At 41.2% G+C, this 21,689-nt stretch overlaps 1 protein-coding gene across 1 annotated transcript in view; it reads left to right on the top strand.

Moving 5' to 3' along the window:
- The window catches only part of ATP6AP1L (ATPase H+ transporting accessory protein 1 like), a 36,721-nt gene extending 15,921 nt beyond the window's left edge, over window positions 1–20,800 (top strand). The window contains exons 3-5 of the mRNA XM_029586184.1: window positions 3,929–3,979; window positions 14,905–15,148; window positions 19,051–20,800. Coding sequence (XP_029442044.1) covers window positions 3,929–3,979; window positions 14,905–15,148; window positions 19,051–19,386 — 631 coding nt within the window. The 3' untranslated portion in view covers window positions 19,387–20,800. The remainder of the gene's footprint in view (window positions 1–3,928; window positions 3,980–14,904; window positions 15,149–19,050) is intronic.
- Window positions 20,801–21,689: the final 889 nt, after the last annotated feature.

The raw sequence follows: 21,689 nt of genomic DNA, 5'->3' as shown, positions 1-21,689 counted from the left end.
TGACCTAGATTGTCAGTTCCTTGCATCAGCTAAGGCTTGTGTTAGCCAGCCATTCATCACATCTCTGAATTTCCTTTTTCTGGTATTACACTGTGTAAGTTGTAAACACCATAAAAAATAAGCTTTGTGGTTATGAACTTTCATGAGAAACTTACATCAAGCAGAGAAACATTTTCTTTCAGTAACTAAGGATTATCTTTTTTTTTATCATTTAGGGAGTAAGTCACACGTTACATAACAATGCAAATTCTGAAAGAGAATCACTGAGGAATATCAGCTGGAACTATTATGCCCCTATCAACGTGACAGTAAACGGGAAGCTCTGCATCCTCTTTTCGGCCAAAAGGATAACAATTAAATTTAGAAATCAAACGCAGCTAGTCCTGACAGTGAATGTGTTTGGTAGGCATGCCACTGTTGACGCTGGAAATTCAAACTGCAGTGAAGAAAGTGCCATGTAAGCAGATATATTAATTGCTCTGTGTGTGTGTCAGGGCTGAGTGCATTATTCCGTGAATGAAAGATTCAGGTTCAATACAGATGTATAGTGAAGTGTGGTGGTTTAATTTATAGTGTTAATTGCAGAAGCAGGCCAGTCCTCAGTGGAATTAAATAGATTGCTCAAAAAATCAGCTTGCCTATTTATTGCTTTATTTCGTCTTATTCTTAAGTCTTTTTTGGCCCAAGCATATTTACTGTTTAAAATATTGTAATTATAGATATGTAATGTTTATTCTAGACATTCCCCCATTTATTTCATTAAAAACCATTTAAAAGTGCACTATTCAGCTATTTAATTATTTATGCATTTTATATACCATCATTCCAAATAAAGATCACAACATTTACAATTAAAACACACATAAAATCAACATAAAATAATACACTCATAAATATAAAAATTAAACATCAAATTAAATAAAAATAATTACATTACATATGTTTAAATTTAATCTCTTTCACTTATATCAACAGTATTCTCGTCAATTATCTGTTCTGCAATCACTCATTTTCTCTCATAAGCATTCTTAAACAACCATGTTTTCAATTCATGTCTAAATCTCTTGCCATCAGTTAATGTACGCAGTGTTTCAGGCATAGTGTTCCACAACTTAGGACCAGCTATAAAAAATGCATGGTCTCTAACTTCATTTAAATGTGCACTCTGAATTGTATGGACATCCAAAAGACCCTTATTTTGAGACCTAAGAGTTTGATGAGGAGTGTATAAATGCAGTGCTTCACTAATCCAGTCAACACCATTAGAGTGAATAACATTAAAAATTAAAGTAAGGATTTCATACTGAATCCTGAATTGCACATGTAGCCAGTGTAATGAAATCAAGATGGGCATAATGTGTTCAAATTTATGACATCCTAGTAATACTCTAGCCGAAGCATTCTGTAACATTTGTAAAGATCTCAGTGTACAGGCAGGTAAACCAAATAAAAGAGAATTATAATAATCTAGATAAGAAAAGATGAGAGTCTGTAATACCGTATGAAAATCCTCAAAGGTTAATAAAGGTTTTAATCGATGTAATAAATGCAATTTTCCATAACCCAGTTTTATTATCGTATTGATATGCTTCTTCATAGATTTTCATCTAGTAACACTCCTAGGTCACGTGCTTGATTGGATAACGCAATGTTAAACGTACCCAAATTAAGAACTAGTGGCTTATCAATGGAATGATTTCTGTTTAACCAGATTACTTCTGTCTTACTCATACTGAGTGTCAGATTGAGATGTGACAACACTTGCTGAATAGCCTTCATGTAAATATTCATTAAAAAAATGGTAAGATCGAGAGAGTTAGTGAAAGAAATGTAAATTGTACATTGTCAGCATAGAGATGAAAAGAAATCCCAGACATGCCAGCAATTTACATAAGGAAAGGATATAAATATTGAAAAGCGTGGCTGAAAGGGCCGAACCATGCAGCACACCCATTTCATTCTGAAACACTTCAGAAAAATGATTATCAAGTTTAACCTGAAATGACCCATCAGAAAGAAAACCATTTGTAAACACTACAGTCAATCTATGAAGTAACATGAGATGATCTGCGGTATCAAAGGCTGCAGACAAATCGATTAGAATAAGAAAATAAGGTTTCCCAGAATCAAATCCTTGTAACACAGAAACAGTTAAAGAGAGAAGAAGAGTTTCTGTTGAATGATGCTTCCTAAATCCAAATTAATTAGGAAAAAGAATATCCTAACTGAGACAGCACAACTTTCTCAGGAACATTTAGATAAAAAAGAGAGATTAGAAACAGATTCAAGAATAGGCTTTATAACAGTTTGTTTTAAACTAGCTGGAACCAATCCTTCAAATAGCGAAAGATTGACTATTTTTGTAATTGGAGGAATAATAGTATTTTGCATTTCTGTTGAGATAATTTACTGGAATTAAATCAAGTGGATGACATGCCCGGTTTATTTTAGCAATAATTTGACTAATTTCAAGTTTGGTCGCAGGTTCAAAGGAATCCCAAATGGTCAAAACATATAAATTCTCTGGAGCTGTCAGAGAAACAAAATCAGGAAAATTCCTCTTCAAGATGAGAAATTTATTCAAAAAGAACATAGCACAGTCATTACAATCAGACTGTGAAGATAAAGGATTTTTCTAGTAATGAAGAAGCATGATCTCTAATTAAATGTTTGACTGTAGTGTAGAGTAATTTAGAATTATCTTTTATCCCAAGGATTTTCTTTGCATAATAGTCCTTTTTAGCCTTATTAATCAGAGTACAATAGATACACAAGAGAGATCTGTATTTTCCTAAAGAGTCAGAGGAAGGGAACTTTCACCAAAGTCTTTCAAATTTCCCAAGAGTCCGCTTGGTTTGTTTCAGATTTTCATTAAACCAAGGTACATTACATTTTGAAGAATTCCTATTATTACCTACTGTTTTAGTTTTCACCGGGATAATCTCGTCAGCCACAGAAGTAACAATCTGACTCCAAGAATTACAATATTAGAACATCACACTTCTAAATTATTAATATATACCAACATTCAATCTCAATTGAGATATCACACCGGTTTACATTCAGGTACTGTAGGTATTTCTCTATCCCCAGAGGACTTACAATCTAAGTTTTTGTACCTGAGGCAATGGAGGGTAAAGTGACTTGCCCAAGGTCACAAGAAGCGACAGCAGGACTCGAATCCTGGTCTGGTTCATAGTCCACTGCTCTAACCACTAGGCTATAGTTTTTAGACCGGAAGACAATATTGGTCTATTGTGTTCAACTTTCTTCCAAATACAGACTGGCATTAATGTCAAAAAAAGCTAGCCTTACACCGTCCATCTGCTGGCATATGAGAAATAGTACATTTCTACAGTGCCAGGCAATGTTTTTAAACAGATTTTATTTATTTAAGATCTTTTTTTAATGAATTATTTGATTTTGCATTAGTTTTACAGTAATCATAAAGTCTGTGTATTAATATTTATTATATATTTAACTGCATATTCACCGTATACTTAGTTATTTGTTTGCAATTATATTCCTCCCTACCCCCTAGGCCCAAGGCAAGATTACAGATCATGAAACATAAAATACAATAAAAAGTTAAATGAACAGTATTAAAAACAAACAAAAGCAACACAACACAAAAACAATCATCTTTCAGACTTTGACATGGTATAGTCTCTTCATGACCACACCAGCTCAGCTCACCTCATCCCAGTAACCAAAGGCGTGACTTCCTGGATTTCCTGTTTTAATGCTGTGATTGTGATTTATTTACTGTTTTGCCCTAAGACAATCTGGGAAAGGTGGATTAAAAATATCAGTCAATCAAATCAATCAGTCTTGAACTTACTGTACATCCTCTTTTCTATATCTACTGGGACGGTTCTAATTCATGATGTCACCCATAATATGCTTTTTTTCTTTCTTTTTGCTCTAGGCTTTCACTTAATTTGGGTGACATTGGGAGTTTAAAGAGACTTGCTCTTAGGTATGTTTTTTTTTTACTTATTTCTAGAGATGTGAATCGTGTCCTCGATCGTCTTAACGATCGATTTCGGCTGGGAGGGGGAGGGAATCGTATTGTTGCCGTTTGGGGGGGTAAAATATCGTGAAAAATCGTGAAAAATCGTAAAAAATCGAAAAAATGTAAAATCGCAAAACCGGCACATTAAAACCCCCTAAAACCCACCCCCGACCCTTTAAATTAAATCCCCCACCCAAATGACTTAAATAACCTGCGGGTCCAGCGGCGGTCCGGAACGGCAGCGGTCCGGAACGGGCTCCTGCTACTGAATCTTGTTGTCTTCAGCCGGCGCCATTTTCCAAAATGGCGCCGAAAAATGGCGGCGGCCATAGACGAACACGATTGGACGGCAGGAGGTCCTTCCGGACCCCCGCTGGACTTTTGGCAAGTCTTGTGGGGGTCAGGAGGCCCCCCCCAAGCTGGCCAAAAGTTCCTGGAGGTCCAGCGGGGGTCAGGGAGCGATTTCCCGCCGCGAATCGTTTCCGTACGGAAAATGGCGCCGGCAGGAGATCGACTGCAGGAGGTCGTTCAGCGAGGCGCCGGAACCCTCGCTGAACGACCTCCTGCAGTCGATCTCCTGCCGGCGCCATACGCGTATGGCCGGCGCCATTTTCCGTACGAAAACATGCGTGCGCTAATATAAAATCAGGTGCACATGTGCACGCAGGTATCACATTTTATAACATGCGTGCGTTGGCGCAGGCATGTTATAAAATTGGCGCATCCACGTGCACATGCCGGGAACTGCGCGCACATGGAAGCACACGCGTCCTTAAAAATCCACCTTATAGTCATCGGCATTATTAGAGGGGCATCTCTTGCAGTATAAAGGGAGAAAAACTCAGGCAATCAGAAACCAGAAGTTGGCTGTATAATGCCTCTTAATTTTTTTTTTTTTTACCTCTTAAGGGGTTCATTTTATAACAACCTACATAAGAAAGTCTGGAAATGACCTTGCCCTTGGAAACACTTTAGTCCAGATAAATCTACGGGTATACAGGACATAAGTGCTAAGTTTAACTGGCTGTTGGATGGACAGTTTTATAACAGGCTGTGTCTGTGAGTAATAGAGATGTGCATTCGTTTTTGCCGAATTGGAAATTGCAACGAAATTGTCCAATTCGGCATGTTTCAGGGAGCCCGAAAAAAATCAGGATTTTCCCATTTTTTTGCAAAAATTCGTTTTTCCGATTAGTGCGCACTAACGGGAGTCAGTGCGCGCTAACTCCTGTTAGCGCGCACTAACAAAAACTAACAAAAAGTAACAAAATCTAACGGTTTTTGTTAGTGCGCACTAACGGGGAGTTAGTGGCGGCCGAAAAACGAAGAACGACACGAACACAAAAAACGATGCACATCTCTAGTGAGTAATGCCTGTTTTGCACATGGAAATGCTTTTGTAAATTACCCTTCTCATAGTAGATTTTAACCATTGTAATAGAAATGAAAAATTTGGCTTTTAGTTGATTGAAATATCAACTGACTGAATGAAGCTTGGAAGATGAACTATCAGGTCTGTCTCACTTTCTCAGCTTGATTCCTTCTAGTAGAAAACTTTTCTGGTTTGGTGTTAAAATTAATTCTTAATAGTCTTTCTAGTGTTAAATTTGTGTTCCAGTTGTAATTAAATGTTTCCTACTCTGTAGCTTCATTTTGGTTTATAAACACAGAGACATATTTCGTTGTATACTCTGAAGCTACCAGTGCTTATAACAATTACTGCTTTCAGAGGTCACTATTCAAAGGCATTTAGCAGATAACTCATTATCCGCTAAAACTTAACTCAATAAGTAATGGACTTTCTGGAGCATTTTGGGGAAGGAACAAGATGGCCGATTAACTTATCCAGCTAACTCTGATATTAGGAGTCAGCCGGAGAAGTTAATTGGCTAATTCTTAATGTGGCTGAGAGCAGGTCTAAAGTTATCTGGACTTGTGTAGCAGGATAACTTTAGCCTTCACCAACTATATTAAAAAGAAAATAGGCAGTTAGTGGTGCTGTTGAGTAAAAAGCAACATTAAAATTAAAAAAAACAAAACAAAACCTTGTGGGCCTAGTGGCCCAATCATTGCCCCACCCCACCTAAGCTTTAAATCATGGGCCCTGCCAGACTGAGCTCCCCCCCCCCCCCCCCCACTGCCCCCAAAGTCCTCTGACAGACTGTAAACTCCAAAAGTGAAAGGGGTTTGGGACCAGTTTCCTCCCCTTCCCCCTGCCCACTCCCTGGTTCACCATAAATGCACCAAACTTAGCCGTCCACTGCCTCCCGCCCTCACCCCCCCATCCCCATCCCAACCCTAACCCTCCCACCCTCTTGTTCCTTGGACAATGTCAATCTTTAGCCTGGATCGTGGTACGCTGGTACCGCAATCCCAGCCTAGTGCTTTCAATGTTGCATTAGCTACCAGCATTGCTATTCAAGGAGGACTTTATTTTGGCCTCAACCAGAATTTGCGTTAAGGAGAGCCTCTTCTTCAAGCTGGCAGTCTCAGCAGTTCACAAATTATTATTTACTCACTGCCAAATGTAGCTCAGTAAAACTGCTTCATCATACATACCCTGTAGGACTATCTCAAGACACCATTTGCTACAACAAGCCCTCTTTTAGATTAGCTGATAAGATACTCAGATGTTATCTACTAGGAGAACACTTTCTGTCCACAGATACAGTATGTCAAAGCATCTAGGCAAATCAGCATCAGGGAGTGGTGATACATCCTGTGAGTGTCACAGGCTAGGGTTTGAGCGGTGGTCAAGGCAGGTTGAAAGCAAGACAGAGTCAATATTCTGGCTGAGGTCGAGGCAGGTGGAGTATAAGGAGAAGCTGGAGTCCAAGCAGAGGTCAGCATGAGAAGCCAGTCCTGGGAAGATGCAGTGGGGAAACGAGAGTGGGCTGGACAAACTGGAAAAAGGCAGGAAAACAGAGCAGGCAAGACAGGCAGAAGCTGGAAAGGTAAGCAGGAAAAAGGCAGGAAGACTGGGAGAACAGAGACAAGACAGAGCCTCGCAGAAGCAACTAGCGCTGCTAAGAGCAGGGGAACTGTTGCAGAGACACTGAGTAGTAACTCTAAGATTCCCTGTATACTAGGCAAGCTGTGATGTCATCAGTTTGTGTTACAGGACGTCCAAGCAGCAGGAAGTATTAAAGGGCTCAGGAGCTGCAGGAAATTCAGCCAGGGTCCTTGGGCTCAGCATGATGCCAGAGGTGCTTCAGACTTGAGGTGAGGGGTGTTACAGTGAGGAAATTCACAACAACACATAATGAAAAGATGTACTTCCAAAGGGGTGAAATGGGAGATAGTTCAAGCAAATGACATCTAACAGCTTGAATCCCCATTTTTTCAACAATCGATGCTTACCATTGTTTATCTAAATACAGCCTAAAGTGGTTTTGTATCCAGAATAAAGAGAGAAGCTCCTGCCCCCCTTTGTGGCCCAAGTTCTTGTAAACCACAAGGTTTATCCTTTGAAAAAAAAAAGATTGGAATCTATGTAGGTTGTGATACCTTTTAAAAAGGAGCACAAAAAAAAAAGATAGCGAACACAAGCTTTCAAGACTTTAGAGACCCCTTCTTCAGCTGTCAAATAGATAAAAGTAGAAAAATAGCTACTCATCATTTAATGTGCAAACCACATTTTCAATTTTGCCACCAAATATAATCATCTGTCATATTTTTGTGTGATGATATGAAATTCCCATATGTTTAAAAATCATTCAACTACTGATTCAACTCAACAAACTTATGTAGTAATATCTGTCTATGTTTTCCCATTGTGCATTGAAACAAATCCGTGAAAATATTAATAGTGAAAAGCCACTTAGCTTGGATATGATGAATCTCAGATAAATATGATTCTTGATATCTTGAAATCCATAACCTTTAGCCCAGGAAGAAACTGTTTTGGTCACAGTCCTAGATGTAATGTGTCACTCGACACGGTCCGTATTTCGGAACAAATTCTTTCCTCATGGGGCATTGATATTATCAGCGTCTTCAGTACTGTGAGCATTTTCTGCAATATATTGTATGTTCGATAAAAGCAGAACAAATAAAAGTCACAGGTGTAAATTACAAATTAATGTCCAAAAAGTATTTAGAACAAGTATATTCATTGTAACAGAAGATATTTATCCTGTACCTTGTTAGAGCATGTCTGCATCTGCAGCGTTTCCTCAATTATGTCTAACAAAGGCCCATAGGCTCAAAAAGGCTTCTTATAGAGGCAGCACACGTGAAATTCAATGTAAGTAATGACTTATACTGGAAGTGACACTGAATGTAAAAGGATTCCCCATAGGTTCTCCCACTTGTCAATCAACTGATATTTGAAAAGCTTACAAGATGGAATACCATTCTATGGCCAAATTTAAGCCGTGTGGATGAACACTATTTAATTTGAAAATCCATTGTTGTTCTTTAAGATTTAATAAGAATTGAGGATCTCCCCCCCCCTCTCATTAGTAGAAATATGGTCAATAACCCTCCCCTTGAGATCCTCAAACAAACAGTCTAACTTCAGTTAGTCAGCCAGAGTGACTCACTGCTCTCTTGATTAACAAATGTTGGTACCTAATCAAACCAAATCACATTACCTCAACATCTTTCCAAGGTGAGTAACTGAACTGAACTTTTCAACCTTTTTACATAGGTATACACTGCTCCTAGCTTATTTCTAGCTTCTGGCTACTTTTTTTTGTTTTTTTGTTTTTAATATACAAACACTCTAACTTCTGCTTACTAGCTGCCTTACAGACTATTAAAAATAAACACACTAACTACTGCTTACTAGCTGCCTTACTGACTGGCTATTTAAAAATCAAACAGTCTAACTTCTGTTTATTCGCTGCCTTACTATTAAAAGCACAAACACACTAAATAAAATTCCCAAATAGTTAGCTTCACCCCAATACTTTTAAAAAAGAAAATGTCCCAAGGAAAAACTTACTGATTCCTTTCAGCCATCATCTAGGTGATCCTCTCCTCTCAGTGCTCCCACTGGATTGTGGAAACAACCATTGTGGGAGTGTGGGAGTAATCATTGGCGTTCAGCATTGCTGGCCCGTTTATGTGCTTGCTTAATAACCTTCAATGGGTACTCATGATGTAGTAATCTAGACAATATGTCAGCTTGTAATTCAAATTCCTGTTTTGTAGAACATAGATGGCGTAGCTGCAAAAATGGACCCATGGGTAAATTCTTTTTAAGGTGGAAGGGGTGAAAGCTGGAAAAATATAATAAGTCTTATCATATTCCCACCATATATATGGTTCCAAAAATACACAAGGATCTCCTACATCCTCCCAGTCAACCCATTGTTACCACCATAGGTTCTTTGTAAGAATCATTATCTATATTTGTAGTTAAATTTTTACAACCATTAATTCCTTTGATCCAATCCTATGTCAAAAATACTAAACACATGCTGATGAAACATGCTTATATTTCCAATGTAAATCATGTATTGCTTGTAACACTTGACATCAGGGTGCTCTATTCCAGTATCCCACAGGATCAAGCCCTTAGAGTATTAGAGCTCCTTTTAGATTCTAGAGCGAGTGCCCACTTCTTTCCTTGTTACTCTGGCTACATTAGCATTGTGTCATAATTATTTCATCTTCAACCATTCTTTTATAAACAAGTCCATGACACCACCAAGGGTGCCACCATGGCGCCTACTTTGGCGAATCTATATATGGCCAACTTTGAGGAACAGAAGCTATATGCAGCACCCGTGTTTAGTCAAATATCACATTGATCCAGCTACATCGACGACATCTTTTTTCTTTGAAATGGAGATGAAGCAGCTTTGAATGATATTTTGATTTGGCTGAACACTTTGGATGTCAATTTACCTTTTTCTATGCAGTATCATCAATGATGAATTAATTTTTTGGATATTCTTATCATAAAATAAGATGATTCTCTCATTACCACTATTTTTAGAAAGTCTATTGATAAGAATACACTATTACATTTTTCCAGCTTTCACCACTACCTCTTAAAAAGAATTTACCCGTGGGTCCATTTTTGTGGCTATGACGTCTATGTTCTACAAAACAAGAGTTCGAATTACAAGCTGGCATATTGTCTAGAAGATTACTATATCATGAGTACCCATTGAAGGTTATAAAGCAAGCACATAAACGGGCCAGTAATGCTGAACACCAGTGGTTACTGTTGCGCCAGGAGGTGGACCCTTGGCCTAATGCAGGATTGGTAGGCTCCCTGGTCAGACGCAGAGAGCGCTTGCTACCAGGAGGCGGAGCACAAGAGGAGACAGAGGCTAGCTGGAGCTTCGCCACTGGCAACCCTAGGTACCCACGGGTTGAGCCCTTGAGTACCCGGGCCACCTGGTCTTAGGTGGGCCCCGCAGGATCTCCTTGACAGGAAGTTCAGAGGTGTGCACACCACAAGCAAGGGTGCGCGGTCGACCCTTAAGCCAGAAGTCCTTGGTGACTGAGAAGGCCAGAAGAGTGTCTCTGAATGGATAGCTAAGATCAATGCCAGGTTCAAGGAAGCGTGGTCAGCCAATGCAAGGTCAGTGCCAATAATCAGTCCATGGATAGTCAGGCAAAGCAGAGGTCAGTTACCAGTAGTCAGTCCGTGGGTGGTCAGCCAAAGCAGGGGTCAAGTTCCAGGAGGCAGTCAGACGTGGTCGAGTTCAGGCAGAGGTCAGTTCCAGGCAGTGTGCAGACGTGGTCATGGAGACAGGCAGAATGTCAGAGGCAGGCAGTGGTCAGACGTGGTCGTGGAAACAAGCAGGTCAGAGGCAGGCAGCAATCAATGTGGTCAAGGAAAGCCGAGGTCAGTACCGAGAAGACAGTCCGAAGGTACTACCTGGGGAGATGAGGAGACAAGGGACGCTGGAACAGAAGGATGCTGGAACAGGACTGGAATGAGACTGGAACAAAAGCTGGAACGAGACTGGAACAGAGGCAAACTAGAAACACTCACGGTGTCGACCCGAATGAGGGCTCGCCTGCCCTGGGCCCTGGACACCGCGAAGTGGACACCGGATGGAACGGGAGGATGCAATTGACCGGAGTAGGTCCCGGTGAGCCTTGAACTGGTAGTAATGAAACACACGTCCTTGGTGGGGAAGGACCCGATTGGCAAGGCAGGGATTAAGGGAAAGAGCCCTGCCTTATATACCGCAGGCTAGTGACATCATCGGGGAGCATCGAACCCAGATTTCCTGTGCTAGGATCTAATATGTGGCATAATTGAACTGGTAAGGTGATGGCAGGGATATGGACAACGGCCTTGGGATGATGAGTACAAATAATACAATTTGTAATGTGGGAAGGTAGAGTCTTAACTAATTCATGGATATCTCAAACCCATAGGTTAGTCTGTCCTTGGAAGGGAGCTCGTCCAATGGGAAGCTCAATTGTCAGGGGGCACATGCACATAAAAATACATACAACTGGTAGCAAGAGTAGCATTATGTCTTTCGACTAATGTCTAATGTCCTTTATGTGTGTCCAAACAGTTTCTCCTTCTAGACGAACAGTGGTAGGAGTGGCAGCAACAACTTTGTAGGGTCCCAGGTATACTAGATTTTTCCAAGTCTTGTGAGTGAAGTGCTGTCAATAGACCAAGTCTCCAGTGGCAATAGGAAGTTCAGGAGGGCCCTTCTCGGGGTCTTTATCTGAAAGAGATCAAGAAATTATTTGTAAAGACTGGCTCAGTATATGGGGAAGTCGTCCAACTGTACCATCTCAATTAGGGATTTCCATGGCATGGGGCGTCCCGTACAGATCTGAAAATAGCAGTTTGGCATATCTCACAATAGGAACTATGATCATGACACATTTGAGTAAGTCCTGGGATCCACCAAAGCTCATGAAGATGACTGGCTAACTGTGGCAGGTACGTGAGCAGGAAGATGGAAATAAGGCAGTAGCTTTCTAAGGCCTAGGGCAGGGAGACACAACTTTCCTGAAGGATGTACATAAAATACTCCATCATGTTCTTCTAAAGTGTGTATACTAGCTCCTGCTGCAATCCATGAATGCAATTCCTGTTGGGTCTTTTCTTCGGAAGACTCGGAGGTGGCAGTGAGACATACCTTCCTGGGATCTAAAATGTACTGGGGCGTCTCAGGGGTCTCTTCAACCTCGGTGGACCGTGACAGGGTGTCTGCTCGCACATTTTTTGAGCGATGGCGAGTGCAATTTCTTCAATTTGTTTGCTTACATCAATCTCATCAGCAGTGTTATCATGTGATCAATCACATCAAGAGGTCACCAAGAATGTTCAACTGGGGTCCTTATCTCCCAGGTATACGTTCATCCGGGGATCTTATCTCCTGTGTTTACATTGCCGAGGACCATACCTCTCGGGTTATATAGCTGGTTACGAAAGAAATATCTCAGCCTTATATTTCAAAGCAACAATCTTTATTAAGAAAAGTAGGAAAATAAGAGTCAGATAAGAATGCAAGAAAGAATAGACAGTTTCTTCGGAACAGATGAAACAGTCTAACAGTGACGTGCTTCAAAGTCTACTCAGTTTCTATATGTTACATTGCTTTGTTATATACATGTAACACTGGGAACGTTTTACTTTTTTTTTCTTTTTCGGAACTGTTCCTTATTTGGAATGGAAAGTTACTGAAACTTTCTAAAACTTGTTACGTGAAGGGTGGTTTTAGTGTGCCCATGGGCCTCAGCCCGGACCCATACCTTCAGGGCCAAGCCGAGGGTTGACGGTGGCTCCGCATGGCTGACGGTCTTACCCTCTGCCAGGCCGGCAAGCTCTCAATTCCAACATCTGAGGATGTTGGAAGTTGAATGGTCCTCCGACCATTCCGAGCCCTTTCGGACCTGCTGCGAACAGCATGCAGCAGCAGTCCTGGCCTGAGGTTGAGGGCAGACGGCCTTGACACGAAGACATGACAATGATTGATGCGACGGCATCTAGACGAAGACACTGGGTTGATGCAACGGCATCCTTGGACAAAGACAGAGGGTTGATGCAACGGCGTCCATGACAAAGAACTTGATATCCAAATAGGCAAAACACAAGACATGGACATTGGCACAGTCTCTCAGGGCGCCCTACTCAGGCCACCCGCGGGACTGAGTCGCGGACCATCCTGTCCCACTGCGCACCCTACACAGCCCTTGCAGGCTGGTCATGGACCACGAGGAGAACGGGACAGTGCAGGAAAGATCCAGGACATGACGGCTCGAGAGCGCAGGACACCAGTCCACCTGCAGGCCACTCCAACCCGGGAAAGACGTCATCCGAGGGAGTCCGGCCCACAGGACCAGAAGGCTCAAGAGCGTAGAAGACGAGACGCAGGAACACACATCAGGACGTGGAGGAACATAGCGAGACATCACAACATGAACCAGGACCTCAGGCAGAACACCAAGACATGACGACGTGGTAAAAGGCAGACGAGACGAGACAAGGAGCTCCACGAAGACAGAAGACCTTACAAGGCTCTGGCAGGCAGGAGCCTCCAGAGGGAAGTCACCACGATGCAAGGCAAAAAACAGACTGACGAAGCAGCCCTTTATAGGGCTGAAGCAGGAAGTCCCATCAAAGGTGGGGCCAGCACACTTCCTGTGCCTGGCCCTTTAAATCTTGCAGAAAGGCACGCGCCGGCGCCTAAGGGAAGCAAGCAGGAAGCTGTGCAGGACCGCGGACAGTGGCCTGCACTGACGTCGACGTGGGAAGAGGCAGGGCTGGGCCTAAACCCAGGCCCTGACATCAGCGGCGGCTCCTGTCACCACAGGAAGCCCCAAGGGTGGCTCCAGCCGCCAGGAGGATCCCGGGGCTTGCGGCCTAGCGCCGCAAAGATGGCGTCAGCATCAGGGGTGGTCCCAGGCCGCAAAGAAGGCTGGAAAGTCCGTGGCTCCGGCCGCGGTGAAGAGGAGAAGCACAGGCGGCCTCCGGGCCGCATGAGGAAGGAAAGTCCTTGGCTCCTGCCACGCGGGGGGTGGGGGGGTGGTCAACATCAGCGGCATCGCGCCGCGAAGAAAAGGCAGCATGGGGTGAGTAAGCGGAGCCTGTTTGCGGGGAGACCCGCGGGCAGTGCGTTCATAACAAAACTGTGGCTAAAGCTAAGACTTGCCAGGTGCATTATCTGTTACACTCCCTTCTCCTCTGTTCAATAGTTAGGCCTTGGGACGTGGGCAAATTTTGTACACCAACTGTTTCAGTTTCTTGCTCAAGATTACTTGCTCATATTAACAAAAATGCCTTCTTTTACTTGTGCTGAGTTGTGCTGAGCTGTTCTTTTATTTTATTATTTAATCCAGGCTATTCTTAACATTAATTTGTGATTTTCACCTGTGACTTTTCTTTGTTCTGCTTTTATCTAACATACAATATATTTCAGAAAACGCTCGCAGTAGTGAAGACTCTGATAATATCAATGCCCCGTCAGGAAGAAATTCGTTCTGAAACACGGACCGTGTCAGGCGACACATTACATCTAGAACTGTGACCAAAACAGTTTTATTCCTGAGCTAAAGGTTATGGATTTCAAGATATCAAGAATCATATTTATCTGAGATTCATCATTCACAAGCTAAGTGGCTTTTACTATTATCATTTTCATGAATTTGTTTCAATGTACAATGGGAAAATATCGAAAAATATCACTACATAAGTTTGTTGAGTTGAATCAGTAATTGAATGATTTTTAAACATTTGGGAATTTCATATCATCACACAAAAATATGACTGATGATTATATTTGGTGGCAAAATTGAAAATGTATGTTGCCTATTAAATGATGTGTACTTATGAACACAACGATGCCCAATATGATGGTGATAAACATTCAGAATTAATTGCTTTTGGTGTGTTAGTCTCTTAACAAAATTTTTGATAAAATACTAAATGCCATTTTTTTTTTCAATTTCAGGTTTATTTTGACGAACAGCAATTACAAACTGTCCATTCAAAACCGGTTTACCTTGCAGTGTGTGCAGATCATTTACAACAATTCCATGCAAGCAACTTTCAATGCCAGCACAATATTTGCTCCAGCAGGCTACTCGTATCACTGCCAGCGGGTCAGCAGTCTCCAGCAGTATGACAGACTGCTCATGCCCAGCATCGAGAATGATATGGCCAGATTCTGGGAAATCACTTTCATTGATTTCCAGGTAAAAACTGAAGAAAATAACATGGCTGGCATTAATACTCCCATTACTGTCCCACCACTCATCCCTTCCCTGAAAGATTTGCCAACTTAGGGGCTGATTCAATAAGGTGCACGTTGAAAACGGGAGCTGAATATGAGCGCCCATTTTCCTAACATGCACACAGCCACATCCCCCGATGCAGTATTTAAATGAGGAGCTGCACAATAAAAGGATGCGCTAGGGGAGGATTGTGCTTCCCTAATGTTTAAATGCATCAGGTGCCCACAATTGTAATGGGTGCTCAATCCGAGCATCTGTTTCTATTCTGCTTCTGGCCGATTTTGCTGAGGTTGCTGAAGACATCCATAACTATGCACCCTTTGCTATGTGCTTCTAAATTGTGCATCCAGAAGACATTTTTTTTTTTTAAATCAAGCCAATATACATTTATTTTTTCAACACCATGAGCAGTAAATGTAAGTGTTACAATGATATTAAGTAGGAGGAACCACAGAGGACCGTATTTTTAAATTTCTCATGAGCCCTTGACTTGTGGATTGACTTTACACAACCTCCGGGGCTGGAGTTAAATATTCTGTGTTAAATAGTGTGCGTTGGGCACCCGGCGATTTCCTGCATTGGGGGTAATAGCTAATAGCCTCATCTACATGGAATTTGTATGTGATGGATCGCTAATCTCTTTATTGCATTGGATGCTAATATAATGCATCCAAAACTTGCGTCCAATTGCATGTAAATCTGTGCAGTAGGCTGGGCACACTTTATTGCATCACCTCCTTAATAAGCACACATCATTTCTGGAAAAATGAGGTTGCAGATTTATTGCAAATAAATAACACTGAGTCAAGTAGCTATGGAATTCAAGAACTGTCAAATGACCATGCCTTTTATGCTACAATACCAGGCTGATCCTATCAGAGATTTCATGATCATTCTGCTGGGCTTCCAAGCTAGAGAATCCTATATTGGCATGCCTGGACTGCTGCACTGTATGCTATGCTCTCCCAACATCATGCAATCTCCTAAAAGGGGAAGCTATATTATATTGTATTAATTGTTGCAGCTAGGCAGGCTATCTGAGCCAAGGCATAGATTTCCGGTTAGGGTAAGGAGTAGTTCCTCAAACTCCTGTGGAGTGAGGGGATTGGAGATCACAACTAAAAAAAAGAAGGATATATCAGATTAGACTAACTGATGGTTACTAGACTGGATTATCACTGATATAGCCTGAACCCTGAACCAAAAATACATGAAGGATGGGGTGGGTGGATGGAAATCCTTCAAAGGGGTATACATCACTGAAATGGCTATGGGCCACTCAATGGCTTTTCATTCTTCCTCAGATCCTGCCTCATCTCCCTTCTTCCTTCCTAACCCTGCAAACCCTAGTGGGATTTGGTCCTCACCCTCCCACTTATGCTCAGTTTACAGTTGAGGGCCAAGCAGAAGAATGAGGGGTGATGGGGAAGTAAATAGAGACTGCAGCTATGTTAAGTGCAGTTCCTATGCACTTTAACCTAGGGCTTTATTCTAACATGGGCAGGAGTGATTACTTCCATCACTGTCACTCCCTTCACCACATCCCTGAAAGATTCAAAAACTCACTGCAGCTTTTGTTATTTCAAGAACAAGGGCTGCAGTAAAAGAAAGGTTTAACTATATGAATATAGATGCACAGTAAACCAGTTTCCATTGAAACTCTGCCCTAGGACAATAGACTACAACCTCTAAATCTACTGATACCAAGGCCTTGTATACCTTTACATTATTAGTGAGCTAACTAGAACTCTCAAGAGTATTATATTAGCACTAATAACTGGGCCTAGTAGTATACATGCATAAACATAAACAATTTCCCCCAGGCCTTCAGAAGCCAATTACAGTGCTACATGCATAGTCCCTTAACCCAAGAACATAAGTAGCAACATGAGGTGCCCTCAGTCCCTCTGAGAGCAACAGGAAGCATACAAAGAGTTTAGCTGGGAAGTGCAAGGGGATACCCCCTTCTGTGCCTGGGGTCCTTTGATGGGACAGTGGATTTATTTATTTATTTACCACATTTATGAATCACCCCGCTCCAATGATGGATTTAGGATTTTCCCACCTCCTATGCAATGTTGATACTGTCATCCTCTCTCCCTCCTGGCCAATGGACAACAGGGCAGAAGATCTAGGGTACAGCCTTTTTTGCTTTATCTGCCCCAAGCTCACCTCCTCCCTTCATGTCTCTGAATGACAGGAGGAGAGGGGCTGGATTAGGGATCAGAGTGGCTTTTCTTTACTCCTTGTTCTGTGTTCTGCCCTTACTTCTCTCTTCCTGTTCACTTCACTGAACAGAAGGGGAGGGGAGCAGTTTCTATACACTCTCCCTTCCAGCCTCACCCCTCCACTCCTATTTTCAGTACTGAGAGGGGAGGGGCTGGAGCAGGAAACAGAAGGCTATTCTCTGCTGAATGATAGTCAGCACAACTGCCAACTGGCTCCAGATTTTCAGGACAGATTGAACCAGTCCTGGTTTAACGCCCCTGTATGCAGACACTTATAGTCTTGCTTTACTTAGGGAATGCAATAGGTAAATCAGAATAAGTCCCAACATGCAATGGGATAAAACCAGGACTGGATCAATCTGTCCTGAAAATCTGGAGCCAGTTGGCAACCCTAGGGCAGCAGAAAATCTTCAGTTGGTCTGCTGTCCTCAGAGTTTAGCTGTGCTAAGCACAGACCTAGTATGCCTTTTGGCAAATCCAGGCATCCTCCATTCCCAAGACTCTGGGCAATGCACAAATCTATTAAAATTGTAACATTTGAAAGGTTAAAATTAGAAACAGTAAAAAAACAAGGTTTAACTGTAATCCACAGGCTTGCTTCTGATGAATATGAATACCAGTGAGTTCCATATCAATGCCATTTAAATGGATAACTCAGAAGTTATCCATCTAAATGGTTAGTTTTGAATATTCTCCATGCTTATCTGGCTACTCACCCTTTGATGAGCTCTTCCCTAATCCACTGACCTTTCTGGGCCTCAATCCTATCCATGACCCTCAAAATGAACATAAGGGTAGCGTCGGCTCCATTTTTCAAAAACTGTTTGGGACACCATTTATGCCATTTGACTGAAAAAGGTTAGGTTGGCATTGTGTGGCTTTCTGGAATCCACTCATGGAATGTTACACCATCTTGCTGCTAATGTTTCAGGCAAAACATAGCTCCAGTTAGTGAAACAGCCATTTGGGGTGCAAAATTGTGTCTTCATTGTCTAGAAGGTGGTTAGATATATAATTATGCTACTTTATAGAAACAGATTATATATACATACATGCCACTAAGGGGGTCATTTTCCAAGGAGTTACCGCGGGTGATAATTCCGCAAATTTTTAATTTTGTATTCAGGGGGCGGAGTTGGGGCGGAGTAAATGTAAAGTAGGGAGGAGTTATCGTGTGCCGTGAAACAGCCGCAGTGTTAGCGCGGCTCCTAATGCCCAGGTAGAGTGTCCATCAAGCTAGGTGGAGAGAACATTGCCCAAATCTCATCTTGGAGTGAGTTTCCTCACGCCGAAGGCCAGCAAATCTTCACAAGAAACCACTGTTCTGTTCGTACGTCTCATGTTGAATGTGAAAGTGGCCCCCAACCCCCTACACTCATACCTAATCCCCACCTCGAGTTACTAGGTGGGCCTCTCATAGGGATACAAATACCTGTCTAGGGAGGAAGCACTATAGCAAGTCTCTCTCTCTCTCTCTCTCTCTCTCTCTCTCTCTCTGGCAAATGAGGCCCTAAGATTACTTCATTCTCTCAAGATGAACACATTTTGGAGTAATATAATAAACATATTACTATGTGATATTTCATTCAATTAAAGTGCTTTTCTGTGACTTATGTGTGTATTTTTCCTTAATAGATCCAAGGCTTTCATGTTGAAGGAGGACAGTTTTCTTATGCTAAAGACTGCGCAGCCTACTTTTCACCCGCCATCCTGATGGGCCTAGTCATGTCTTTTGCTTTGCTGTTGGTGCTGGCTTATGCTCTCCACATGCTAATCCACTTAAAATCTATGGACAGACACTATAAATGCAAAGGTCCTAGCTCCTTTTTTCCGAAATCAAGAGACACTGATCTAGATGAGCGAGAACCATTGCGATGCAATGCAAATGAATGCTATGAACTCAAACACCAGCAGCACTGCAGGATTTATATGCAGCAGTGTTCCTCTGTTTCTGGAGAGCTATGTACATAACAACTGTTTATCTTTATATGCAGCTGTCTTACTTGGATTTTGCATTCCTTCAAATTTTTACTCTTTTCCTCTGGAAGCACTAGGAGCAACCAACAAACAGTGCACAACACATTTGATGTAAGAATACTAAAGTGCTGATTTTTTTGCAATATTTCAAATGTGGGTCAGGAGCCAAGAAAGCCATCAAGACCCTTAAATAGCAAGACTTCTGGTATGCTTTGGAGTTGAGAAGTCAAGATGTTTGGTTTTTGCTCTTTATTTTCCACTTGTTACTGTTTATTCTTTCACAGATTACTATATTAAACTAGAAGATCTTGGGTATTTTATTTGTTTATTGACAGTTTCTTCCCTGAGCCCTGTAGGGAGCATTTTCATCTGAAGAAGAGTGAAGATTGAAGATTTGGTCCCTTGGAGCAGATGATTTTCTAGTGTTTCTTTATGTTTGGTCAATCTTGTGTGTCTATGTGAGTGAACTGGGTATGAATGATAGGACTATTTGGTATTTTTGTAATGCTACAAATTGCTTGGTGTTGACCTTCTTCTTTGTCTTCTGTATATTGGTTCCTTGCTTTCTCTTGCTGTTTCTGTTCTCCTGGTGGGGGTCATACCTACTGTGCAAAATTTGGATGTAAAGAAGAAAAAGCACATATTGTCTTTTTACAAGAAACACATTTGTCTGCAGAAGATCATATAAAATGTAAACATGATTGAGTAGTGCAACGCATATTTTCATTTTTTTCTGCTAGACAGCAAGGTATTCTTATTTTATTACATAAAAACTTGCCTTTTGCCATTGACAAAACAATTACTGATCCACAAGGGCAGTTTGTATTTATTAGTGGTTCCCTATATATGAAAAGAAATGTCTTTTAGGAAATGTCTATATTCCAAATATATATTCCCATGCATTCTTTTCACAGCTAATAACTCTAGTTAGCCAATTCCCAGATCATGCAATTATTTTGGGTGGAAATTTTAATTTAGTTCTTGATCAGTGATTGATGCTAAACCCAGTAGAACATCAAGATTTTTAAGAAGAGGATGGGATTACCGTTTTTAGTGAAAGAATTGCAGCTTTTGAATATATGGAAGACTTTGTGTCTTGGCGAATTAGATTTTTAATTTTATTCTTCTTTGCATAATTCATATTCATGTTTGTATTATTTCTTAATGTGTTCCTTCTTATTTTCTAGGGTACAAAAGTCAGATATTGGGATAGTGACTACCTCTGATCTTGCTCCTATTTCCAGGTATTACAGCTAGGAAATTGGGCTTCCAAATTATTTAATTGGCATTTTCCCAGTTATTTATTTTCAAATAATGAATTTGGCATTTTTCTGAAAGATAAGTGGCAACAATATTTGGATGTTAATTCCTCCTCAGATGTTTCACCTGATATTTTATGGGCTGCTGGGAAGACTGTTCTAAGTGGAGAGATTATCTCCTATGTTGCCCATAAAAATAAAATTAGATATGAAGAAATTCTTCAATCAACAGCTCTATATTTTAAAAAATACTGGCAATGTATATGATAATCTTGCTGCAATTGCTCAAAAGAATAAACTAAATCTCTTGCCACACAATAGATGTGAAATATTCTTTATTCCCCAAGTACTCCAAATAAGAAATACAAAAATTACCAAGTTCCAGGGGGAATTCTAGATTCCTACCAATGGGATCCCCACCAGATTCCTACCAAGAGGATCCCCACCAGATATTTAAAAATGTCCATGCTTCTTTGCAGGAACCAGCAACAGGAAGGATCTCAAATTTTAAGGGTTTTTTTGAGTCAGGGGAAAATAATAAACCCTAGGGGAATATGGAAATGATACAGAAGTCACCAAGCCTGAGGTACAGAATTGATAATGGCCAGTACTTCATTCCCAGCCAAATTGCATCAGACATGCCACATTATAATATCTGAAGTTTGACCTACTTAGACCATCTAGGGCACGATCATTCATTAAGTTATTTTAACTAATACGATTGGCCTTATTTTTCCACAAAAAAGCAGCTACCATAGGTTTTAATCTATTAATGTCCTCTACGCAGCAACCAGCATAGAAGCATCTGGAGCTAGATAGAAGTTTGGGTAATAAAACCATTTTATAAAGGGCGCACCTACCAAAAAAAGCAAGTGGTATCTCTGTCCATATTCATAATTGTTGGAAAATATCCAATACCGGTAAAATGTTTAAATCATAAATGTCATTAACATTGGACGAAAACTTCAGTTCTAAATAAATCAAATCAGTAGTGGACCACTACAATGGAAAATCCCCCTGCCATTGCATTTTCAATCT

This window comes from Rhinatrema bivittatum, chromosome 1 (genome assembly GCF_901001135.1).
Source record: "Rhinatrema bivittatum chromosome 1, aRhiBiv1.1, whole genome shotgun sequence".
Classification (NCBI taxonomy): domain Eukaryota; kingdom Metazoa; phylum Chordata; class Amphibia; order Gymnophiona; family Rhinatrematidae; genus Rhinatrema; species Rhinatrema bivittatum.
This window is presented reverse-complemented; position numbering and strand designations above follow the sequence as displayed.